Source organism: Melanotaenia boesemani, chromosome 10 (assembly GCF_017639745.1).
Source record: "Melanotaenia boesemani isolate fMelBoe1 chromosome 10, fMelBoe1.pri, whole genome shotgun sequence".
NCBI classification, from domain to species: Eukaryota; Metazoa; Chordata; class Actinopteri; order Atheriniformes; family Melanotaeniidae; genus Melanotaenia; species Melanotaenia boesemani.
Genome location: NC_055691.1, coordinates 10,498,234 through 10,522,917, shown reverse-complemented (window position 1 = coordinate 10,522,917; position 24,684 = coordinate 10,498,234). Strand labels below are relative to the sequence as shown.

General features: G+C 41.5%; 4 protein-coding genes across 4 annotated transcripts in view; 2 read left to right on the top strand and 2 right to left on the bottom strand.

Annotated features, from left to right (window-relative positions):
- The window catches only part of LOC121647505 (NACHT, LRR and PYD domains-containing protein 12-like), a gene marked incomplete at its 3' end in the record, with an annotated part of 791,953 nt that overhangs the window by 187,707 nt on the left and 579,562 nt on the right, over positions 1-24,684 (top strand). The gene's annotated exons all lie outside the window — the stretch shown is intronic.
- On the top strand, positions 809-11,542 carry hsd17b2 (hydroxysteroid (17-beta) dehydrogenase 2). The gene is made up of 5 exons (XM_041996112.1): positions 809-1,072; positions 3,441-3,653; positions 4,874-5,059; positions 8,725-8,862; positions 10,883-11,542. Exons 1-5 carry the CDS (start codon positions 823-825, stop codon positions 11,221-11,223), a joined length of 1,128 nt encoding a protein of 375 aa, XP_041852046.1. The 5' UTR covers positions 809-822; the 3' UTR covers positions 11,224-11,542.
- On the bottom strand, positions 14,214-17,623 carry mphosph6 (M-phase phosphoprotein 6). The gene is made up of 5 exons (XM_041996145.1): positions 17,399-17,623; positions 16,853-16,965; positions 16,667-16,757; positions 16,343-16,446; positions 14,214-14,728 (listed from the first exon to the last, which is right to left on the bottom strand). The coding sequence occupies exons 1-5, from the start codon at positions 17,444-17,446 to the stop codon at positions 14,599-14,601; spliced, it is 486 nt and encodes a 161-aa protein (XP_041852079.1). The 5' UTR covers positions 17,447-17,623; the 3' UTR covers positions 14,214-14,598.
- Positions 19,454-22,707, bottom strand: snx20 (sorting nexin 20). Its single transcript, XM_041996133.1, has 3 exons — positions 22,457-22,707; positions 21,310-21,452; positions 19,454-20,767 (listed from the first exon to the last, which is right to left on the bottom strand). Exons 1-3 carry the CDS (start codon positions 22,500-22,502, stop codon positions 20,096-20,098), a joined length of 861 nt encoding a protein of 286 aa, XP_041852067.1. The 5' UTR covers positions 22,503-22,707; the 3' UTR covers positions 19,454-20,095.

Genomic DNA, 24,684 nt, shown 5'->3' with positions numbered 1-24,684 from the left:
TCCAGATCCGGATCTGTTGAAAACACATAGTATCACATCAAAAGGAAGATGGATGATTACAAACCATCCAGCAAAGCTGAGCTGTTGGAATTTTTAGCTGAATGAGTTAGTTACCCAATAGTAACGCATGGTGGCCTACAGCTGGCACATGTTATATGGTTACTAAGTTTAATAAGCTTATTATATTTAAACAGATGAAGCCCTTACTCCCCCAAGCGTGCCTGGGTCCAAGTGAAAGCAAATTATAAAAACATTCTTCAGACTGGTCAGAATTTCTAATCTGCACCTAAGAAAAATTTCCTCCGATAGCCAATCATTTCCATATGCTCAATGCAAAGGGGTACATCTGTTTCACAGCCAATAAGAAGACGTCAGAGGGATGGAAGACAGGATCAGGGAGACCGCAACAACCCCTCACCCCTGTGGAGGAGCTTGGAGTGAGCATCACAGCCCGATGTTGAGGGGCATCCTGGGGGATTACATAATCAGAAGGAGCCTAGATGACTGCAAAGTAACTCTATGAAGTCTACCCACAGCACCAGATTACAAAGGCAGACCTGGAAGTGGAATATTTAAAACTGCAGATAATCCATGGAGACATGAACCAACATGTCAGAGAACGATGACTTTGGATAACAAAGTTTTTCTCTTTTCAGGCAATGAAGCATGAAATGGTAAAGTTTGCAGATGAAAATACATTGAAATTGGAGTTGGCTGTTCATACCAGAGTCATCACACCTGGATGACTGGAGTAGGCGGGGCCTCAGGTAAGGGCCAGGTGTGACAGGAAGGTGGAGGCAGACATAGCTGAGCTGCAGCAGGATGGAGGTGTGGACGGCAGCAGCTGCTCTGTGTGTCATTGCAGCAGCCTGGAGGTTCTGGACTGGAGCTCACAGACCCGATCCTGCCTCTGCGGTTCTGATCGGGGCCCTTGGTGGTGCCTGTCTGTATTTCTCTGGGTGTCCGGATCTGCATAAGGGGGTCGTGTTCTGCTTTTGCTTGGTTCTGTTCTGTGTGATGATGAGGAAAGAGGAGCTGGTACCGGTCCAGAACCGAGCCGTCCTGGTGACAGGTGAGCATATACTCAACAGGAACACCTGATCTGTCAGCTGCAGGTGGATGGATCTCATTCCGCAGGCAGTTGCAGGACTGGAAAGGTTCTGGTGGGTCTCCGGTAAAGAACCTGCTAGTTCTTCTGTCTCTGAGGTCATCTCAGTTTCTGACTGAAACAGGTGAACAGAGTTTGTCTGGTTCACCAGGGTGACAGGTTCTCCTGTTTCTGCCTGACTGAGCGGGAGACTGCTCCGACTGGAAGAGCAGGAAGCTGAGCTCAGAATGGAATTCCTGATAAAATCTCTGGATGTGGAGCAGCGTGTCATTGTGGTTCGGGTTTCCTGCTGGTCTGAAGACGGTGTTGTCACAACATAAGAGCTCAACAATCCTCCAGACTAGGGATCCCCAAACCTGGATGTCTTGGTCCACTGTCCCACATGTTTTAGATGTTTCTCTCATGCAACACACCTGAAAACACCCAGCTGATTACCTATGCGAAACAATAGATGTACATGTAGTGTCCAGAAATAGAGCTAACTATGGCGTAACAATGCATAAAAGTGCTAGCAAGTAGCATCATTAGCTTATCTATTTCTTGACAGCAGATGTTTTCCACCTCTGTTAGCACTGTGGTACATTTGCCACCTGTGTTGGGGTAGTTACTCTAAAAAAGTGATTTGCTACTAGTTACTCGTTACTTCTGTAAATTGTAATGAAATTACTTTACTCGTTACTGCATTTGCAAAGTAACACCACTACTTTACCATTTCTTAATTCACCGTGTAGACATGGACAAACATCACAGCCGAAACATCACTGCCTGTCTGCATAGTGTTTACTGTATATTGTAAAAAAAAATGGCTTTGAAACTTCAAGAACAACATCTCTGTCTGTGGGAAGAAATGGGCACACTTGTCTTATAATAATTTTATCTAGTATTTTTCTAAACCTGGGCGATTCAAGAATCGACAGGGGGAGCATGTCTTCTACAATGAACCCTGCAACTAGCTTGTTAATTTCTTTCTGTGTTACCGGCTGCTGCGCTCCAGGAAATGTTGAAAACAGCTTAGCTTGTTTAGGCTGAAGGACTCCTTCCACTGACCGGCGAGCAGCATCTTTCACCACAAGTTTGGACTGAAACTGGACTGAACTGAAAATAATGCGAATATCGCCACTGATCCGAAAGTTTCTATCTCTGACTCTCCAGCTTCATTTTTCTTTCTCTTTAGTTGGCACACAATCAGCCACGTCAAGCAAATTGATCTCTATGGCAACGTCCCCAGGCAAACACACACACACAGGCAGCAGCATGCGCGTAGCACTTAAAGCAGATCAAAACTTTACACATAGGCAAACATGGCTTGAGAAACGCTTAAAAACACATTACTGTAGTCCAGTAAAGTAATTTCATTACCAATAATTTAACTGTAACACACTGCTTTACTTTTTAACCCCCAAAAGTAATATTGTTACTGTAATGCGTTACAAAGTAATGTGTAACACTGTTTGCCAGATATACGAATAGTATGTATGAATAGGGGCCTGTACAAATATATAAGGTGAGTGAAGGATGGCAAACAACGTTATATGGGACTATAGCTCGTAAGCAGGGTATTTACCAGATACTCCTGCTACATTCCTTGCTGAAGGTTGCTGAGTCACTGCAGGTTGCCAAGTCGCTGCGGGTTGCCAAGTCGCTGCGGGTACCTGAGTCACTGCAGGTTGCCAAGTCGCAGCGGGTTGGGGTTGCTGAGTCGCTGCGAGTTGCTGAATCGCTGGGGGTTGCCGAGTCACTGTGGGTTGCCGAGTAGTGGGTTGTTTTCGGAGTCTGATTCTGGCTCGAACATGTACGACTGTATGTTTTGTGTTGACATTGTTTACTGAGTATTTATATTACTTTGGTTTGTTTATGAGTTCTGCTGGTGTTTCTATCACAAAAACTGTCTGCACGCCCAGTGGCAGTTGGCCAATCAGAGGCAGCCTGCATCGGGGGAGGCGGGGCTCAGGGCGGAGTCTCATTCTGCTTGTTTCTGGTAAAGGAGGATCTGAGGGCCTACAGAGTGGATCCATATAACATAAATAAAGGGGTTTGTGTAAAATTCTGGATTGATTCCTGCCCTTGTGGACTCAGATATTAAAATAAATGAACCTGAAATCCGCATAACAGAGAATAATACTTAATTGACACATGAGTCATGATGAGTTTGTTTTAGAATGATGGACCAGAACTAGCTGTTGTGGTCCAGCTGCAGACCAGAGAATCAGACCATCAGTTAGATGATGTCCTCTTAGATTGGCGTGTGGTATTCTTAGTTCTCAGGTTAGCTTCTCTTTGCTAACAGCCTGAACTCAGACCACAGTGGCGTCTCTGTTGTCTCCTCCATCAGGCTGCGACTCGGGCTTCGGTCACGCGCTGGCCGTGCGTCTCAGTGAAGCCGGCCTGCAGGTGTTTGCAGGTGTGCTGGACGTGCATGGCCCAGGGGCTGAGCAGCTGAAACGGCGAGCGTTGAAGAACCTCCACGTGCTGCAGCTGGACGTGACCGACAGCTCGCAGGTGCAGACGGTGTTCAATTACATCTGTGCTCAGGTTTACCACTCAGGTGAGACTCCACCCCCAGTAACATCAGACAGGCACCACTCACCGGTAGAGTTTAAATGAAAGGGTAATAAATTACCTTCATTGTGCTGTTGGAAATATTTTCATTCCTACAAAGTGTCCCAAAGAGTATGGAGCAGTATGAGGGCCAAATTTCAGAAGATCCCGCCCAGCAGTTACATCCTGATCACAGGAGGTTATTTCCATCCTGAAGCAGCTACTAATCTGCTCATGACTAGATAAGTCATTTTTTCAAGTCCAAATGAAGTCACACCTTTCTTTTAACTGTAATTAGTAATCTGCCATCTGGTTTTCTCAGAACATTGTAATGTCCGAAAAATTGTCTAAACTAATACTTCAGTTTATAGCATTTTATTTCTGCATGTAGTGGAGTGATAAAAATTATTATATTAATTTTAATCATATATATATATAAATATCTGAGGTTAAAATGACTTATTGTGAGATTAACACAGAAAATATGAACATTAAACATCATTAAATAAAATAAAAAAATATATATATTTTGATTTATTTAGATCCAACGCCTGCTGGTCAAATAAATATTTCTAATATTCATAAAGTAGCAGCAGTAGCTGGAACATGTTTCTCTAATAAACATTTTCAGAAAACCAGTTGTTTCCAGCAGGTCTGATGGTTTACTGGTTCCAATTTAACATTATCATGGTAAACCAGCAGTTTATGGAAACAACTCACTATGGTCAGTAAATGTCTAACTCTTCTTCTAAACACATTCAGTGAGGAGGGTATTCCTGTGATCAAGATGTATCCCCAGGCTGGCATTCAATCCCGATCTGGCTCACAGATCGAAAAAACCTCTTGACCCAAACATGGGCCACATCTGCAGCTTTGGTTTGGCCCATATTTGGCCTTGTTAGTGTGACTGACAAAACTCAGACATATGACCACCACATGTGGCCCACAACACACTTGTTGTAATCCACATCCATCCTGGCTAATGACATCTGGACTAGATGTGATGGACAAGACACTTGCCAGTAACATAACTGAGCCAGAAGTGTCAAATATAGCCCGGATTAGACCTAAATGTGTCTACTATCTGGGCTGTGTCCTTTTAACAAATAGATTATTGATTATTTGGTGTCAGCTGGAGACAGGATACTTTTAAAGTTCAGGTGGAGTTTTTCTATCACATTGTGAACCAGATGGAGAAAAACCAGTTCTGGTCTGTGGTCTCTGCAGGCCTGTGGGCTCTGGTGAACAACGCGGGAGTCCTACTCTGTCCCACAGACGCAGAGCTGCAGCCGCTCGCCACCCTTAGACGCTTCATGGACGTCAACTTCCTGTCTGCTGTCCACATGAGTCAGCTGTTCCTGCCGCTGCTGAGACGGTCCAGAGGACGCATTGTCAATGTGTCCAGCATGGCAGGTAAATCTGAGTTCAAACGTCCTCAGGACTGCTAAGGAGAAAAACCAGCTGATTCTGCTTGTTTCCTGTCTGTGCTGAACAATGCTGAAGTTAGCATTACGATTCACTAGATGCAAAAAGGACGATTCCACCACTTTCATGGAGACCTTGACCACTTTTGATTAGGTTTCTGGACTTCAAATCTAGACGGAAATATTCTGGGACAGCATATAGTCATTAAAACCGCAGGACTAGATTTCCCACATATTAATCAATTTACGTAATCTGTAAATTACAGATAAATATTTTTATATTATCAAATAAAAACAATCATATTTGTTTTTTATGATCCATTAATGTTAGTACTGGACAACCATTAAAATGTTTAATTGTGTCATTTAATTATGCGATTAATCGCATGACATGTTGCGATTAATCGCATTGTTACGCGCAAAATGCCTCTTTCCCTTTAAAAGAAGGCCTACAGCTATTTAAAGAAAATGTAGTAAATTTTGGTTTACAAACACAACATCAGGGGTCTCCAACCTGCAACTCTGGAGCTGCAAGTAGTTCCCTGGACCTTCCACAATGCCTTGAAATACGTGGCTAAAATATTTTTTTCGTCTATCTTTCTTGTCATTAGATTGGAAACCAGGGACCCTTTGTTTTCTTTTACTTTAACACTTGCAATTCTAAAGAAGTTTTATTTAGCTGGCTGAGGGAAAAATGGCTCTTTGGATTGGAAAGGCTGCAAACCCCTGCACTAAACACATAAAGTTAAAAATTTTCTTTATATATATTTATAAAATCAAATATTTATGACAAAGAAGGATGAAATGTTAAGGATTTACTAACTAAAAGGTAAAAAGTCAGCAGGATGAATTTAAAGCTGTGAAGCTGCTTCCTTCTAAACACAGAAGGAACAATATGTGATGAATATCAGCATCAGGTGAACAGACAGAAAGCAGGATTAGAATCTCACAGCTTCTAGATGGTGAGGAGAGAGAAATATTCACAACATGCACAATAACTTCCATCCATGCAGCTTCACTGCTTCATTATCCAGATTTCTGGCCTATAATTTCTCTAACCTTTCATTCTTAGCTTGACTGCACCTGCAGCCTCTGTTACAGGAGTTAAGGGGTTAACAACTCGTTTCCGGGTGTAACGTTAGATGTGTAACTAAACATGTGGTATCCACAGAAAGTCCAGAATCTCAGCTACCAGCTCAGCAAAACCATTTCTATGACCACCAAACACAGTTAAGACAACAAACAATATAAATACCAGGTACACAAAGTCCGAAAAACATGTAAAAACAGATGATGTCTCCCCATGACCACGAACAAACGACTCCTCTACTGAAAGCTCACATCTCACAAATTCCACAGCTGGAAGTTTAATCTTGATATGACCAAGATTCACCGAACCAGAGGCAGAAGAAGACCCGATTTATGCTTTACGCTTGCAAAAGTCAGAAAGCATGTCTTACCTTTGCTGTCATGCCTAAATTAAAACCACATTTATTTAAAAAAAAACAAAAAAAATCAAACAAAAAAAGTTTCTTATTGTCTTGGGAGCAGTTGAAAAATCACGATGTTCTTCCATCTGCATGGGTTTTGACAGACAAAGAGAAACGTTGGTTCTTTATCTTTCTTAAGTTCCAGACAGAAAACGTCTCTTCATTTTAATAAACCCACTCTCTCCTGATTACATCTGCAGCAGGGTAGGTAGACAGGGACGCCATGTTTCTGTGATCAAAGCCATCAAAGCAAACTATAAATAATATTTTTTATCAGGAACAAAGCTGACTTTGTCAGTTCAAACTCCAAGAAGTTATATGGGAACGTAAGAAAACCATGAGAGCAGCTCTGTCTACTTTAGAGTTTCTGCTAATTTCTCCACTTCAAGCAAACCACACAAACAAGAAGTCATATGAAAGCAGAGACTCTGCTGGTTACAAAGATGTCTGTCTCATCACTGTGGGACAGAAACTCTGGAGCTAGCAGCCAGAACTAGAAATCATGTCTTACTTTTACTGTTTTGTGGTAAAAAGTTTGATTCCAGCTCTGAAAACTCTGCTAATGACTCTGCCTTTGTTTGAAATGCATCATGAAGGTCCTGCTGGTTTTCATGGAGACGAAGGAGGTTTTATAGTGAAGGATTTACTCTTCCTATCATAGACTATGTTGGGCTTCACTTCTTTCTGGATCCTCATGGTGTTTCTAAGGTGAATGCGGGGGCTATCCCTGGATCCTCCTGACTCTGACCATTGATAGAAATGTCCATCATCATCAGCTGATGGCTTCCTGATATTTAAATGTGAAACATTTCTATTAAACACCTGGAAACCTGCTCAAGTTCACTTTTTAACTTCTACTGCAGAACAGTTTCTCACCAGATATCACTTTACTCATTCCTAGGATTACGTTACTCATTCCTAGGATTATTTAAAACATTAAAAGCATTACAGCGGGGTGCAGGAAGCAATAACACATGATTTAAAAGAAATAAAAGAAATGAAATAAAAACAGAAAAAGTTTCAGCAGACCTGCAGTTTTCTGGGAGTTTGTTCCACATGTGAGGAGCATAAAAGCTGAATGCTGCCTCTCCACGTATAGTTCTGACTCTGCCAAGAGAAAGTAGACCTGACCCTGATGACCTGAGGGATCTGGTTGCTATATAATGAACCAGAAGCTCTTGAATGTATTTTGGTCCTAAACCATTCAGGTCTTTGTAAACTAACAGCAGGATTTTGAAGTCAGTTCTTTGACAAACAGGATGCCTGTGTAAAGATCTGAGGACTGGAGTTCTATGATCCACTTTCTTGGTCTTAGTGAGAACTGAAGCAGCAGTGTTCTGGACCAACTGCAGCTGTCTGATGGACTTTTTAGGGAGACCTGTGAGGACAGCATTACAGTAGTCCAGTCTACTAAAGATAAATGCATGGACCATTTTCTAAATCCTGCTGAGTCATCAGTCCTTTAATCCTCGATATGTTCTTTAAATGATAATAGGCTGACTTCACAACTGGACTACTCCCAGATTTCTGACTTGGTTGTTAGTTTCTAACTTAGCTGTTTGAAACTGAGAAGTGACTTTTAATCTTTCTTCTTTGGATCCAAAAACTATTATTTAAGTTTTGTCTTCATTTAACTGAAGAAGGTTCTGGCACATCCCAATTTATTGATCAATGCAGTTGATCAGCGTTTGGATCGGACTGTAGTCTCATGGTGAGATGGTTAGGTAGATCTGTGGGTCATCAGCATAACTGTGGTAACATATTTTGTTGTTTTTCACAATCTGAGCTGGTTTGTTCCACTGCTGGGCTGGGCAGCCTTATGTGTAGATGTTGAACAGCAGTGGCCCCAGGATGGAGCCTTGGGGAACTCCACAGGTTATTTTGGTTTGCTTTCGGATTTATAGTTACCTATAGACGCAAAGTAGTCCCTGTCTTTTAAATAGGACTCAAACCAATTAATTCCAGTGTCAGAAAGTCCTACCCAGTTTTTCATCTGGTCTAGTAAGATGTTATGGTCGACCGTGCCAATGGCAGCACTGAGATCTAGCAGTACCAGGACTGAAATGTTTCTGCTATCTTAGCTCAAACGGATGTCATTTGAAGACCTTAAATAGAGCAGCAGAACCTGGTCTTAGGTTCTGTACTGGTGGTTTCTTCTCTGCAGGTGAGGTTCCGATGCCAATGTTCGGAGCTTATGGGGCCTCCAAGGCAGCTCTGAGCATCTTCTCCAGAGTGATGAGGTTGGAGCTGGCGCCATGGGGAGTCAAGGTGGTCCTGATCCAGCCTGCAGGCTTCAGAACCAGTAGGTCCAAATCTACACTTCATGTCCTGGGTCAGGACTCAGCAGGTCCCATCAGAACCATTCTGTCTGTAAACGCAGCCTTTCAAATTGTTAATGCTGCATTCACTGTACCGCAGTACTGCATCACTGTGCTACATTCCCTTAAAAAACAAATGTTTTTTTTTTTAAATTAAGAACAAACTTGGTATCATAGATGATAAGTACGGACACTAAACAAGGCGTCACAATGTCAACCTTGTGACTGTACATCTGGTCCTAGCCCTTCCCCCTCTGGTTACTCACTACCACAGATACCTACTACTCATCATGGAAGGTATCCTCATAGTCATAATCACGGAACTTCAAAGAATCTCCTAAACTAAGAAAAAACAAACAAAATTTTATTTATTTGTTTGTTTTCAAATGAATGCAACAAGTTTCTGTCCAAGTTCAGATATAAAACTTGTGGAAAATGTTTCTGAATGATCTGGGCTGGTTCTGATCTCCTCTTCTAACAGAGTCAGTTGGAGGTGTCATTAGTTTCTCTGGTTCAACATGACAAACTGTGCAGGGGAAATAAAAACTTTTCAGCCTACACCGCTTTACAGGAACGGCAGCTGAAGGCATCAACGTCTGGATCAGATTTCAGGTCCTCCAGTCATAGAAACTGTCAAACTGAAGGTGTTCGCAGGTGTGACTATAAACCACAGAGTAACCAGTTCTGTTCCAGACCCGGATCAGTTCTGGAGACACTTTGCTGCTTTTAAGACCCTGAACCCTTAACTAAATCCAAAGCCCAGATCTTGCTCTGAGCACAAGCCCGGAATTTTCCTGGAATTTTGAACAATTTCCATCTATTATTTTTATGAGATTGAATTTGTGTGACACATGGATGTGACCACATCCTAAGTGTAACTTTGTCTGGTTCTGATGATACCAGTTAGTTGTTATACTCCTGATAACTTAACAAATGCTAATTCTAATTAACTCTAATGTTAATGAATGCAAATGCTAACACTAATGCCAATGATTGCTAATGTTAAAGAATGTTAATGCTAATGACTGCTTATACTAATGAACGCTAATGCTAAAGAACACTAATTATAATGGATACTAATGCTAGTTAAGCTTAATGAGCTAGTCAGCGTTTCACTGCAGCTGCTACTGTCTTGCCTGAACTAGAGGTGAACCATGAGGAGGGGGTTAATGAACACTAAAGATAATAATAATAATAATAATAATAATGATAATAATAATAATAATGATAATAATAATAATAATAATAATAATAATAATGATAATAATAATAATAATAATGAATACCAAGCATAAACATTATAATGAACGCTAAAATTATTGAACACTAATGCAAATAAATTCTAATGTTAGTGAACACTAATGGTAAGGTAAGCTAATGCTAATGTACACTAATGCTAATTGATGCTAATTCAAATTAACATCATGCTAATTAATGCTAATTAAGTGACTGATGGTGCGTTCGATTTAACTCAGAGCTCAAAAGTCAGATCTGGGAATGACGTCACATCCCAGCTGAGAGTGTTTTTGTTGACAAAGTCGGAAAATTTGCAAAACCAATATATACATCGACAGGAAACTCTTTGGTTTGCTCGCACTGTCGCTTTATAGGAAATTATTGAAACAGTATGTGGAAATTATCATAGAAGAATATGAAAGACAGCGATGGTAGACCATGACTTCACATAAGAAATGCTTTGTTGGTGTGTTTGCCCCTAATTTCCGAGTCGGATATCCGACTTCAAGGGGCATTTGCGTCGTTTCTGATTGGGAACTCAGAAAATGTGACTTCCAAGAACAGATCAAATGCATCATGAATACAGTTTCAGTACGTTTTTTTTTCTGTCAGTTTGATGTTTTGGTTTCCCAGAATGCTTTGAATCTTGACTCAACCTGCACTCAGGGGTGCGTCCTGGCCAATATGAAGTGGTGGGCGGAGCCTGGTTAAGCCAGTGGAGCAGACCAGTCAGAGCATAGAAAAGAATCTGATGTGTCTTTCCTCCAGACATCTTTGGGGTCCCGGACGACGTGATTCGGTACCAAGACGAGCTCCTCACTACCATCTCCGCTGAGGCCAGGGAGGACTATGGGGATGAGTACATCTCGTCCCTCCCCTGCTGTCTTTCCTTCATGTTCCAGCAGTCAGCGGAGGACCTGTCTCCCGTGGTGGAGGACATGTATCATGCCGTGATGTCCGTCCATCCCAGACCTCTGTACACCCCCGGACAGATGGGCTGGCTCCTTCCATTCCTGCATCGCTGCTGTCCCACCTCAATGTTCGATGCCATCATCACCCGTTTGCCCACACTCAACCAGCAGCAGCCAGCAGGACTCAGGAGGACATGAAGTCTAACACCAGGTCCACATCCTGACAGCTCTGATCAGAGACCTCCAGGACTCATCAGATGGTCGAACTGCTCCAGCTCTTCTTCGTTGGTGCTGACACAGGATCGTGGAGCCTTCAGGTGGATCAGAGGAGTCTGAGCTGAGAATCAGTTCTTCATCAGTGATCTGAAGACATTTCATCCAGTGGAGAGACACTGGACTGAAGGAGTCCAGCTTCGTCTCTGCTGGAACTCAGAATGTTGTTTCAGTCTGTTTACGTCAACAAACATCTGTAAACAAAATAAACCTGAACCAAATCTTGAAATCAATAAATCTGATAAATCAGCTCTCATCATTTAAACTTTATTTTGCCAGGTCAGACCTGGACCAGGACAGACCTGGACCAGGACATGGTTTAGTAAATCCAGTTTTCTCAGTCTGATATCCAGTAAAGGCACTTTAAAATAAACAGGAAGTTGACATGACAAAGAACCTGGTTCTAAAGGACGATTAACCCTTAAAACTCTGCTACATCTCTTTTCACAATGAATGATCCATGATAACACAATCATCACCTTTTCATCATAAAAAGATCACTATCACTGTTGCTAAGAGACCTCTATTTAGACCTGGACATAATGATGAAGCCAGCTCCTGTCAATCTTTCCACCAATCAGAGAGCTTAGATTGACAGTAATGTTCAATCAGGAGCAGCCAAGGACCAACCAGTGAGCAGAAAGTTCTATGTGTGTCTGAAAAGAAGGAAAATAATGCTCCTCTATGGCTGAAATAAAGCCAAGAAGATGTTTCTGATGCACGGTGGCGCCACAAAGCAGCTGAGCTGGAGTTGGTTTAGTGAGGATAGCAGGTAAATGACTTGCAGATGAGAAAAGGCTTGGTCACTGTTGATCTGTGTGTTATTTCTATAAATAATAATAATAAATAGAATAATAAATTCTGCTTTCTTCTGGTTGGGCTTTATGCTGCTATATCTATTTATACATTCATGTTACATCATTTTAGCCTCATAATCTGACAACTGAGGCTGGAAACATCATGTCTGCATGTTGACTGGGATTAAAAGCTGTAGCTTTTACATGCTGGTTTATACTGGGATTAAAAACTCCAGCTTCTACAGGCTGGTTTATAGTGGGATTAAAATCTTCAGCTGCTACAGACTGGTTTATACTGGGATTAAAAGAGGGGAAAAGAAATGAGCGACCTGAGCTGCGACTCCTCTTCTGGTCTCTAGAAGCTGGAACTAAAGACCATCTTTGGTTCTGGGATGAGCTGATGTGGTTACTGGAGTTAAACTTCAGTTCTAGATAAAACTAATTTATCTCTTAACTGGTCATTAACCATTCTGCCCTTTTTTTTAAAACTTTTTTCCTCAGCTTTTTGTTAATTAATGATCATTTGGCTGTTTCAGCTGGTGAAAAAAAAAAAATCTTTTTCTCACATCTTTTACTCTGTTGATGCATTCCCTCCCTCCGGTGACCTTCATGGTCGCACACATAAAACAGCTATATAAATCATCAAACGTCAATCTTTTTTTTTTTTTTGTCATAAATCATTTAAACTTCAGACTTGCTCAAGTCATCCAAATAATTTTAGGATTTTAACCCTTTAAATGCCAACTTAATTATTTTCTTGCCATCTTTCAAATAGGGATGGGCCAATACCGATACTAGTATCAGAAATACTTGCTGATCCTACCAAAGTAAAAGGATCGGTCTCGGGGAGTATTTCTGTCTAATACCATGGAAACGGAATCATTGTTCATTTAATTTTAAATGAATGATTTCACATAATTAATCATAATTAAATAATTTTTTTTCTGTTCATCACAACCACACGCAATAACAAACGCCTTAGAATTTATTGTCCTGGATTAACGGCCCCTTTTCTTTGTGGAAAACGTTCACTGTACCTCCAATTTCAAGATAGTTTTTAATAGAAATTCTTTGATCTGAGTTTATTTACTCAATAATTAAAGTTATGTGGCCATCATGGATTTCATGTGTTAATAAAACATAAATTACATAAATATTAATTCTGTCAAAAATAAGCATCAACAGCAGTGACTAATTTATGTAATTAATTGCATTCATTTTTTTAACCTGATTTAATTTTTCCCCATCCCCACGCTTTTCCCAGTGAGAGGGTTCAACACTAGCACGCTTTCATTTAAAGAAAAAAGTGTCCTGCAGTTCTGTATTAATATGCTTCTCCTCCTCCTCTCTCGCCTGTTGTTCCTTGACCGGCTGCTTCTCTGGTGCTAGAGCCGTCTTTCTTGTTGCGCTTGTTTGTTATTCATCTGAGAAGGAGGACACTAACTGTTCATGGCTCATCTTATATTTAACCCAAAGTATTGTTACTGGACACACTGTCACGTGAAGCTGAAGAATAAAATAGAATTAATAATTCTATTAATAAAATAACACTGGTATCAGATCCGTACTCTGTATCGGAATCAGTATTGTATGTCCAACGTTTGAGCTCTCAGCAGTTCAAATGTTGGACAGACTTTCATTCAGGTTTGAAGAATCAGCTGGACTCGGGTGCTGGGTGGGTTCTTCCAGTACAGGACACAGGCTGCACACTGGGCCACCTTTAAATGCATCTAAACATTTCAGGATAAAGACAAAAATAATTAAAATGGAGGAGAAATGTGGCATTTGGATGATGGCGGCTGGTATTTAGAGGTTGGGGTGATGGGGGCTGGGTGGCATCCTCCCCATCAGCTACCTGATCCTGCCCTCATGGTCTTGGCTGGCTGAGTCCGTTATTATTTACTTATCCGTTCTTGTTGCCAGTATTGGCATCAAAACTAAGATCTCATCGTCACTATGATCTCAGAATCAGATTTATTTTCTTTCTAAGGCTGCATGTATTTATTTTCATCTTTTTGTCCTTCAGCTTATTATTTACCTGCATTGTTTTTGTTTATATTTTTCCTTCTGGATGTATCCGAACAGCAGAGAAGATCACTGTGTTTTCATGAGACAAACTCAGAACCTCAAACTGGTTTATTTAGAAAAAGTTCAAACTTCTCCAGAAACGTTATGAATAAAAAATTAAAAAACAGATCTTGGGAACGTCGTGGGAGCTGTTTGGTTCTGTAAGGACCTCCGTGAACCGGTCCACAGTTCTTCCGGGTCAGAGGAGAGGCTCCTTGGTTTTGTGGAGGAAGTCCTGCACATTTACATCCAGTCTGATGAAGAGGACTGAACATGAGAAGCTCAGACATCCATGTTGACCCCCATCTTCATCATTAAATCTGTCTCATCATCGTCATCAAAGCGGGTTGGTCCATTTATCTGGACCCGGATGGAGAGAGGACAGCTGGACTTTAATCCTGACACACAAACCGTAAAAACACACACACACATATCTTCAGTCCTGAGGCTTCACAAACGTCCTTTTCCTCTCTGTCCCCGTCTCGTTGTCGTTCACGTCCTCAATCAACGTTCTCTCTCGCTTCTTTGCGAACTTCTTCTTCATGCTTCCAACTAAACTCTCGTACCTGGAAAACAAAACACAGAAACTGGAATCAGCTGGAAAACCTGGAAAACGGTGGGATTTGTTTGTATGTGGATGTGATCTGTTATCTCCACCAGTTTCAGAGTTTTTCACCGTCTTTGAACTGGACGAAGAAAATCTGGATGAGAGTTAAATGAACTCTGACCTCTGCAGTTTGCTGCATGTGAGACTACAAATTTCTCGAATGCGACTAACGTTTTTTTCTTGGTCGCTGCTCCTAACGTTTTTCTGGTGCAGGTGTAGATCTTCAGCTTCTGTGAACATCTGAATGTTCTGTGTTCAGTCCCTTTCAGGGAAGAATGTTTCTGATTAAAAGCCTATTAAAGGCTGAGAAAGGATGGCTTCTCTCCTCTGATTGGCTCTGATCAGCACAGTGGGCATCTGGTACGATGAAGAACGAAGTTGGAATCACAGAACTAAATTAAACCAGTTGTAAAATGGTGATACGTGGTGGAATTTGCTCATATGAGGGTGTGAACTGGTCTCTGAGCCCAATGAAGAAAAGTAAGATGGGAGGGAAACTGCTGCAGCTTCCCGTCGGTGTGACACCACCTGAACATCAAGTCTCCCCCAGATGTTCAGCGGTTGCCTAGAGGCTGACAGAAACACCTACGTTGTCTAAAAGATTAGGAAATACTCCTGAAAGTGGCTCTAAAAAAGGATTAAATAGCTGAATCATGAAAAACCTCCTCATGTGTCTGAGGAGTCTCTACTTTAACACAAAACATGTTATTCTAAGTCATTTCCCTTTTTTACATGACAGGCCGCTCTGTTTCACAGCAACTATCAGTCATGGTTTTCCCTGACAGACAGTGAAAGCAACAAGGGTCAGAAGGTGGTTAAAACAAGCCTCTTTTACATTTTCGCTAATAAAATAAAATGTTTTATAATGAATGTATGAGCTCTGTAGAATAATTCAGTCCAGATCTGAACATCGTGTGTAGTTTTTTTTTTTTTTTTTACCAGGACCTGGTCTAATGTGGGCCCCCAAAAACACTGGGATCCCCCTTTATGTACATCACAGATCAGAAACTAACTTCGGCAACATGAGGTTATCAATGACAAGCTACTGATCAGGTTGGCTTCTCCAGCCAACCCACCAGCAAACCTGATGTAGCCTAGTCCACGTTTACAGCTGCTCATCAACGTCTCTGATCCATCGTTTGGTTTTGCGTTAGTCCAGACTGCAGCTGGATCTCTCAACCAATCATGTTCTTCGCTCAGCTTCTGATTGGTTAGTGAAGTGTTTAGCTGGGAGCAAAGCTGTTTTCCTCTCATACAGTTGGTAGATGAACTCAACGTGGCGATTACTGCACACGCAGTTATTCAGTTATTTTTTATCCACAAAAACGCCCCACGCCAGAGATCTGGCACCATGCTGGAATACTTTCAACCCTGAATCTAAATTGAAATAAATGTTATCCAATCATACTTCTCCTGTAAAATATATCAATATAATTTAAGAAACTGGAGATATCGTGCGGCCCTCTATGGATCTGAGTTCCGGTTCTGTAGAACATCAGTAAACTTTCCCTCCCCATGTAGAATCTTTCAGTTTCCTGCTTTTTTACTCCTTCCTCTGATGACCTGTAGTTACCTCAGAGCCATCTCTTCATCTGTGACATCCGTCTGCATCCGCCTCACATCTTCCTCCTCTTCCTCCTCCTTTTCAGCTTTTGGATTGAACAAAGCCATCAGTTTCTGCAACCGACAGGCAAACAGCTGAAACATGCAGAGACTGGCTGTCCTCAAAGATCATCACCATGTGATTGTTTTTTTGTGATTTTCAAACTTAATTTTGAAAGTCAAAACATGGCCCTGATAAACAAATCCATCAGCTCTCAGTTTGGAAGCAGATCAATGACTGATCAGCTGATGAAGCAGAAACCAAACAAATCAGAACCGACGAAGACCCACTGACCTCCACTTCTGGGTTAAAGCCTCTGAATGACAGCCGGCCAAAAAACAGGTCCTCACAAGGTCCAAAACTCTTCTCCTCCATGATCAGGTTCCTGACAGAGAAAACACACCTTCTTCATCCATCTGAACCTCATTTTCCTGAGCAGACGTTCAGCTCACAGCTGCATCAGGACATTTGGACACCTACTCTTTAGCTTTGAGCTCTGGCAGGTCCAGGTACCAATGTTCATCACTGATGATCTTCTTCTCATCTTCCTCCAGCTGCTTCTTTGTCTCAGCATCCAGACCTCTCTGCATGAACTGCAACAAGAAACAGAAAAGAAATCAGTTTAACTCAGAAATCATCACATAGATTCACACTGACTGTCATCAATCAATCAGCTGTACATTATCATGACCAATACCAGAAATAACTGTAAAACCAAAAACAATTACTAACAACTGAAATCAACTTCTTACAGCACAAAAATACCACTCGTGCCATCATACATGATTAAAGTTCCGCCGATATGATCTGAATAACAATATTAGTAAACAATTATTTAAAATACCAGCTCTGCATTTTCATTTATTCCGAATTAATGACTAATTTAGACCCGACGTAATTACTTCATTTTTTGCCAACCGAATCACATAACACACGCTTTTACAACGGAAACGTCTAATTTACAGATTTATCAACGAAGTTCGGCGCTGACAGCTCAGAAAGCTAGCAGAATTGGCTAATACCAACCTTCATACGCATCAGGTTTTTGGAGAGTTTCACAGCGTCGCCTGCCATCTTTAACAGGTTAACAGATAACTAACGACACAAGATCACTAACTAACCTAAATAACTAACTAACCGAAATAAGCTTCTGGATGTTAGTTTCAGAATTAGCCGCCAAGCTAACACCACGACCTGGGGCTGCACACGCACTACACGCAGCTGCAGTTGAAGCAGTTTGAAACAATCGAACAGCTAGCACTTAGCGGCTAGTAGTTAGCAGTCCAACTAATCGAGCCCAGATAGTAGTTTTTAGGAGCAGTTTTATATACAGTCTATGAGTTGAACCAATTTCTGCTGTAAATTACTAGTGAAATGTGATGTTACTCTGATCTTTATAGCTCTTGGGAATATATTCATCCGTACATACAGAATAAAAGAATAAATACTTAAAATAATGCCCCCTCATTTTCATGTCACTACATATCCATTTGTCCCATTTGGCATGAAATTAAGTTTGTTTTAGTCTCCAGTGGGAATCCTTCCAAGTTGGAAATCTCAACTGTGTCCATCCAGTTCCTCAAATTGGAAGAGGTTTTAACCAGAAATCTGTTCTCACTCTCACTCACTCTATACTTTTCTGACAGGTTGACAATGACCATTTATAACCCAGTATTTTTTCAATGTATAACCCATACATCATTCCAGTCATTTTTTACTTCAGTACATTTCCAAAAAACATGAGAATGATCTCCATTCTGCTCCCCAGACTGTCTCCAGTATGTTTATTGTAAATATTTGTTTTTAGTTAAAGGAGTAATGAACTTTTGTCCAGAAAAAGTCTTTCCATGTCCTGGAGCTGGTGGTGGTTCACTGAGCTTGTGGTGGTTCGCTGAACATATACCAGTCTTCTTCAGTTAGTTATATTTTTCTCTTTAACCCATCTGTCCCAAATATACATTATAGAGGTTCCTCTGTTCTTTAATAGACTGATATAGTCATTAATCACTCTCACAGTTTTGCTTTTACACACAGTTGTGGCAGGTTATTTATTCAGTTCCTGGGGAAGATCTGGTTTAATCGCTTTCTCAAAGAAATCTCTTAACTTGTAAGTACCTACACTGTGGCGGAAATTCTTAAAGCAATTGCTTTCTTAAGATGGAAACTTTTGATTTTACCTGTCAATCACTGTGCATAGTGCAGTTATTTTATTTCATTCGACCAATGTACAAAACGTCTACCGGAGCCACAAGCCACACAAGTCAAAATTTTATTTCCCCTCTCAAAATGATATTTCCTAAAAACTATAAACCATATAATGAAAACTTTACATTGTTCTGTGATTAGCGTGTGTGATTTCCACCAACATTTGGTTTTATCGCCGTCTCCTGCAAACACAAACATACTGACAGATGAACTGATCACAGTTTGTTTGTCCAAACTGCTCCAACTTCACTCAAGATACAGATTTTCTTTCCCTTGTTTACATCAGTTTATTTACCTCAGATGGACACAGTGATGATCAGAAGGGTTGGACGGTTTCATTTAAAAGCAGAGTTGATTTTTTATTCCACATGAATAAAATTAATAAAAACAGTGAGCAGACAATAAACAACATTTTACACCCTCACAGGTTCGTTTGAAACTTTGAGGTGTTTCTTCAGGAACATGGAGAATCTGGATCTTTGTAAACCTGCAGAGAAACAAATGTGACGTCTGATGGAGAAAATGTTCTGTTGGGATTACTAATACCTACATCAGTTTTTGTCTTTTGACGTCAGATACTCCTGTCCTTAGTTCTGTAATACAGAAGACTGACTCCATCCAACACAACATATGAAGCAGTAATACGTCACCCTAACCCATGTGATGTGTGTTTTTTGCATAATGTGTCATTTTGTAACTGCTGTCTATCTTGGCCATGACCCTGAAAAAGAGGTTCTAAATCTCAGTGGGATTTTTTTCTGCTTAAATAAAGGATAAAAAAGAAGAAACAAAATTCACTTCCTGAGCTTCATCTCTCTCCTTCCTGTCCAGGAATAAAGGGATGAATTCTAACTGAATCCTGGTGGCGTTTTTAGGATCACTTTCAGTAAACTCCCTGCAGCAGAAAAGCAGAAGGAGACAGAAGTCTTTCTTCTTCAGGTTCTATTGAGCAACGTGTGGTGAAACTGGTTCCTCTGCAGAGGAGATGGAGCACGTTCACTCTGCTCAGCCTGGTTTTCACTAACTAACCCGTGTGATTGGATTAACTACCCACCTGATTCTGGTTCTCACTCATTAGGTTTGTTCAGAAACTGTTAGTGAATCAGCTGTTTATTGAGTCTGAGTCCATCTGATCCGGTTTACCGCTACAGAAACATGTTGGTGGATCTCTTGCAGAACTGGACTCACAGCTCTGCTGATCCATCAGGCTGTGATCCAGTCCACAATGGATTCCGGTTTGGGTTACCCAACAAAGTCCTGAACAGGCTCCCAGCTCAGTTTCACATCTAGAACCATCCTCCTCCTGGTTCCTCCATGTCTTTCCTCCTCAGCTCCTCTCCAACCTCGTTCATCCTTACCAGAACCTTCTTCTCCATTCCCCACAGCAGACTGTTAACCTGCGGAGACAGATGTCTTCATCATCTCCTGGTAACATCTGCAGCACCTCGTTCCAACCATCAGTCTGACTTTCAGATGCTGTCTCCAGTCTGTCCGTCTGCTTTAGTCTCTGTGTGAAGCTCAGATGAACTCGTGGATCACCACCTCCTTCAGAGAGCGAAGGGAGACCTCTCCCCTCTCAGCATCTCTGAGGGTGGTCAGCTCATCCTGGAGCTGGGCCACCGGTCTGCCCAGCTGGTACCCCAGGTCCACCAGCAGCTCCAGCAGAGCCGCTCTGTAGACCTGGAGCTTGTAGCGCCTCACCGGAGGCAGGGCTCTCTGAGCGGTGGCAAACGCCTGCTCCGGTTCATCCAGGTCCCGGTAACACACGCTGAGGGCACACAGGGTTGGTACAATCAGTGTGGGCTTCTGCCACGGTAACAGCTTCTCCTGGATCTCCAGAACTGTCTGCAGCAGCTGCTGAGCTGCTGGAAACTGACCCGCTCTGAGCAGTACATGGGCCTGCCTCAGCTCCTGGTCGGTGAAGAACTCTGAGAAGTGAGCGGAGTGTCTGATGCAGCGAATGGTGTACAGCTTCGCCAGGTAGTCCTGCAGAGCCAGCCGACGCTCAGAGATGTTCTCAGGGTTGAAGTTCCCTGTCAGAAGTTTTCGGGGCAGAAGAACCTCCTCCAGCTCCTCCCCGAACTCCGCCAGAAGTTTCTGGTGGAAGTGGCAGAAGTCGCTGTAGCGACGCTCCACAGAAACACGGCGGGAATCAAAGCTGCCAGAGCGCATCACCACGACGACATACAGCTGGAGACAGACAGGAAGTATGTTAGAGCTCCATCACCACAACGACATACAGCTGAAGACAGACAGGAACTACTTTAGAGCTCCGTCACCACAGCGACATACAGCTGGAGACAGACAGGAAGTACTTTAGAGCTCCATCACCATGACGACATACAGCTGGACACAGACAGGAAGTACATTAGATTTTGTTTTGTTATCTCTTGGAAATGGGATGAAGCTAAACTTCAGCTGTCAAGAACCAAGTGTGGAACTGAATCTCTAACAGAATCTGAAAAAGAGTCATGGAACGAAGCGAAGGAATGGAATCTGGAAAAGAGGGGAACAGAGTCACTGAACAGAATCTGGATGAGTCAGAGGACAGTGTGAAGGAAGAGAGTCTGGATACAGAATCTGGAACATAGATTGGAATAGAGTCTGGAACATAGTCAGGGAACAGGGAACTCTGGATCCTGGACTTTTTCTACAGTATCAGTCCTATCTGAGGATGGTGGAGGAGCATGTCCTGATGAAGGAGGTGCTGGTTCTGTATGTCAGCGTCTCACCACATATTTGCTCAGATGTTGTTCCACAATCCGAGTAGATGGGATCTCAAATAGCAGCCGGACTGGTCGCTCTCTCTGCTTCTCCTGCCTCCAGTTCTGCTGCAGCTCCTTAGTGGTTAAACTGGAACAGCTGGGGAGATCATCTAACACACACACACACACACACACACAGACACACCTCAGCAACCTGATTTCTGTCGAGTCAGGAAGAAAGATCCGGGATTGTACTAAAAACCAGATGTCTGATGGTTTTTGATGAAGTTGGAGGAAACACATTCTAGTATGGACTGTAAATGATCACAGTGGGTTTAATAGAATCTAAATGGACCGGAACCAGTCAGTAAACCAGTGTTTGCTGGATTATTTCTTTGTTGTAACAATAAAGGTTTTTTTTTGTTTGTTTGTTTGTTTGTTTGTTTTTTACCTTGGCCTATCCAGCATGGTGGAGGCAGAATGATGGTCTGGCTGCTTTGTTGCGCTGAACAAATTTGCTTTGCCAAGAGGAGCTTGATGGGTAAAAGGCTCCTCTTGATAATCTGTATGTATCTATTTTAATCTTGTTTATTTTGAATTGTGGAATTTATGTAATTTTGTTGGACCTGATAAGAGGGGACAGAAAAAAACAAATAATGAAGAGAAGTAAAAAGGAAAGTAGAACGAAGAAAGAGGAGATAAAGATACAGTAGACAGAAGCAACAACCCTTCAGTCCAACCTAACACCAGACAACCAGCTGCTACACCTGTACAGAAACACAACAGAGAATTTCCTACAGCTTTTACAGGTAAACTAAGAGGACAATCATCAGGAGTTCCTAACCAAGACAACAATAAAACAAACAAACAAACAAACAAAAAAGTAGCTCTAACAATAAACCTTCTAAAGTTGGGAATTCTGTTCATTTCTGACATTTTTAGCAAAGACTTCGTCCAGACACAGTTCCTGCTACATTTAAGGTAATCAGTTAATATCAGTGAGCTGAACATAAACTCATCATTCATGGCTGTCATCTCCTCCTCCACCACTAGATGGTGCTAACTTTTAAAGGCTGTGACACGAAGACGGCCCAACAGGTCAGAAACACCTGAGTTGTTCCTTTACCAGCAAGAAAAGATCAACACAACACAGCTACACCACAAAGAACAGAACCTGGGGTCTGACTCGGGTCTTCACGGTCCATCTTTAGCTCTGCCATCAGATCCTCACAGCTGATCCACAACCAGGAGAATCACAGCAGATCCGGAGCTCAGGAGTTCTGCTTCATCGTCAGAGTCCAGGTTTAGTTGGTTCTGGTCTCGGTGAGACCCTCAAACTCAGAGGAGGTCTTATATAGTCCGACAACAAGGTCCTGACATAAAAGTGCAGGCAGGAGGAAGTTCCTCTGCATCCGGAGTGGGAAGTGAAACCAAGACCCGCATGCCGGTATAGAGAGACGCTTGTTTTATGGCTGAAGACGCAGCAGACGGGAGGAGCTTGTCCCTGCAAGAGCCCTGAGTTCTGGTCCTGCAGCTCGTCAAAGATTCAGGACCACGTAGATCTGAACACACAGCAAAGAGGACCAGAACCAGGACTTTATGCCCCATAAGATCAGAGAGTCCGAAAAAAAAAAAAAAAAAAAAAGAGGACAAAACAAACTTGACAAATCTAAATTTACATATAAACCTATTTTTATTCATAGAAACATGTATGACGTATATTCTATATAAATATAGGATTAATATAAGTGTTTATCTTTTCCTGCTCATCACTGAGGCAACCATGGTAACTATTATGTTTATTATAAAACTTTTAATACTCATAGATGAAGACTGTAAAGTCTTCATCTACGAGTAAAACTTTCTGTCCTTCCTGTTTTCCACAATGCAGACTATCTCCTTATGTTGTATCCTAACATTTAGAAGTAACAGCACACAAATAATCAGCCTCAAAGCACAGTTGCCTCAGTCAGGGTTTAAGGTTTTATAGGAAATGATGCGTCAATCAGCAATATTAGAAGAGTACAGACAGATCACAGTATATCCTAAATATTGATTACAGTAAGAGGTAAAAAAAAGAGAAAGAAATTAACTGTACAGTTATGTAAATTTTCCAGTCATACAAACTGAAAATTTTTCTTGTTTAGTTTTTTATTGTTCTGTTGTTTCTCTCTTCTAATTTATTTAAGCAGAAAAACCATCAGTGAGATTAAAAATCTATTTTCCAAGTACAAACCGGCCAAGATGGCAGCAGCACAGTTAAATATGTGCAAACACACAAACAACATGCATACAAACGACTGAGGTTTTAAAAAGAAACTAAAACCAAATTTAGAATATAAAACAAATGAAAATCCTCATATAAAGCAGAACATTTCCAACCAGACGTAACTGCCTCCAAATCATCCAACATTTTCTTAACCAGGTCATGAAGTTTCAGGTCTTTCTGCAAAATGGGCAGCAGACACGAAAAACCGCTTTTCCATCTCAGTCTGCACCCTTAGGACCACAGAATCCTTTTTAGATTCATATTCAATAACAATAAGTTATTTAAGAATAATAAAATGTTAAATATAGCAGCGGGTAACAGAGAGCTCCGTGGTTTGAGGTTATTTTAGATAAAACTGCGTCCACACCAACTTCCTGCTGCACAGCAGCAACTTTTTACACTTCATCGCTGACTTGAAGGAAGCTGGACTAGAATCATCACATAGGTGGGAAATGAAAACAAAGTTTAAGAAGTTTCTCTTCTAATTTATGAGGAATTTATCAAGTTTTTTCAACAACCTCACAAACCTACACCGAAATCAGATTTAGGTAATTTAACTTCTAAAAACTCACATCATTCTAGTTCATTAACCCTTCCATAGTGTGAGGGTCTGATTTGACCCTTTTTGACATTTAATATTAGTAAAACTGCCCTAAACAGCGTTCTGTTAGCCTGAAAGTTGATAACGTCTCCTTAATAAAGCCAAACCATTTAAAAATGAAACTATTTTGAAATTCTACACCTTTTTTCAGGTGCTTTAGTGTTTAGGTGTTTTAGTACACTGAAACTGTTTGGGATAAATGATGACCCATGTCTGTGTGGATGGACTTTTCACCACTGCTCACCAGATGAAAGGAAATGGCTGTTTTAGGGAATCTTGTGAAACTACAAATCATGTTGGCTTATATCTTGGATGGTGCAGTGGCGACCCTGACTCTGTTACGAGAACTCTGTTCCCACCACATTAGCCCAGGATCTCACAGAGACAGATGCCTGCTGGTCTTTGACAGGTTGAGGTGGAAACAGTGAAATAGTGAAACAACACAGGAGTCATCATGTATGATGTCCATGAGGAAAATAAGTCATCCAGAGGTCAGAGGGCTTTATACAGACACATCATCTACACCTGGAAT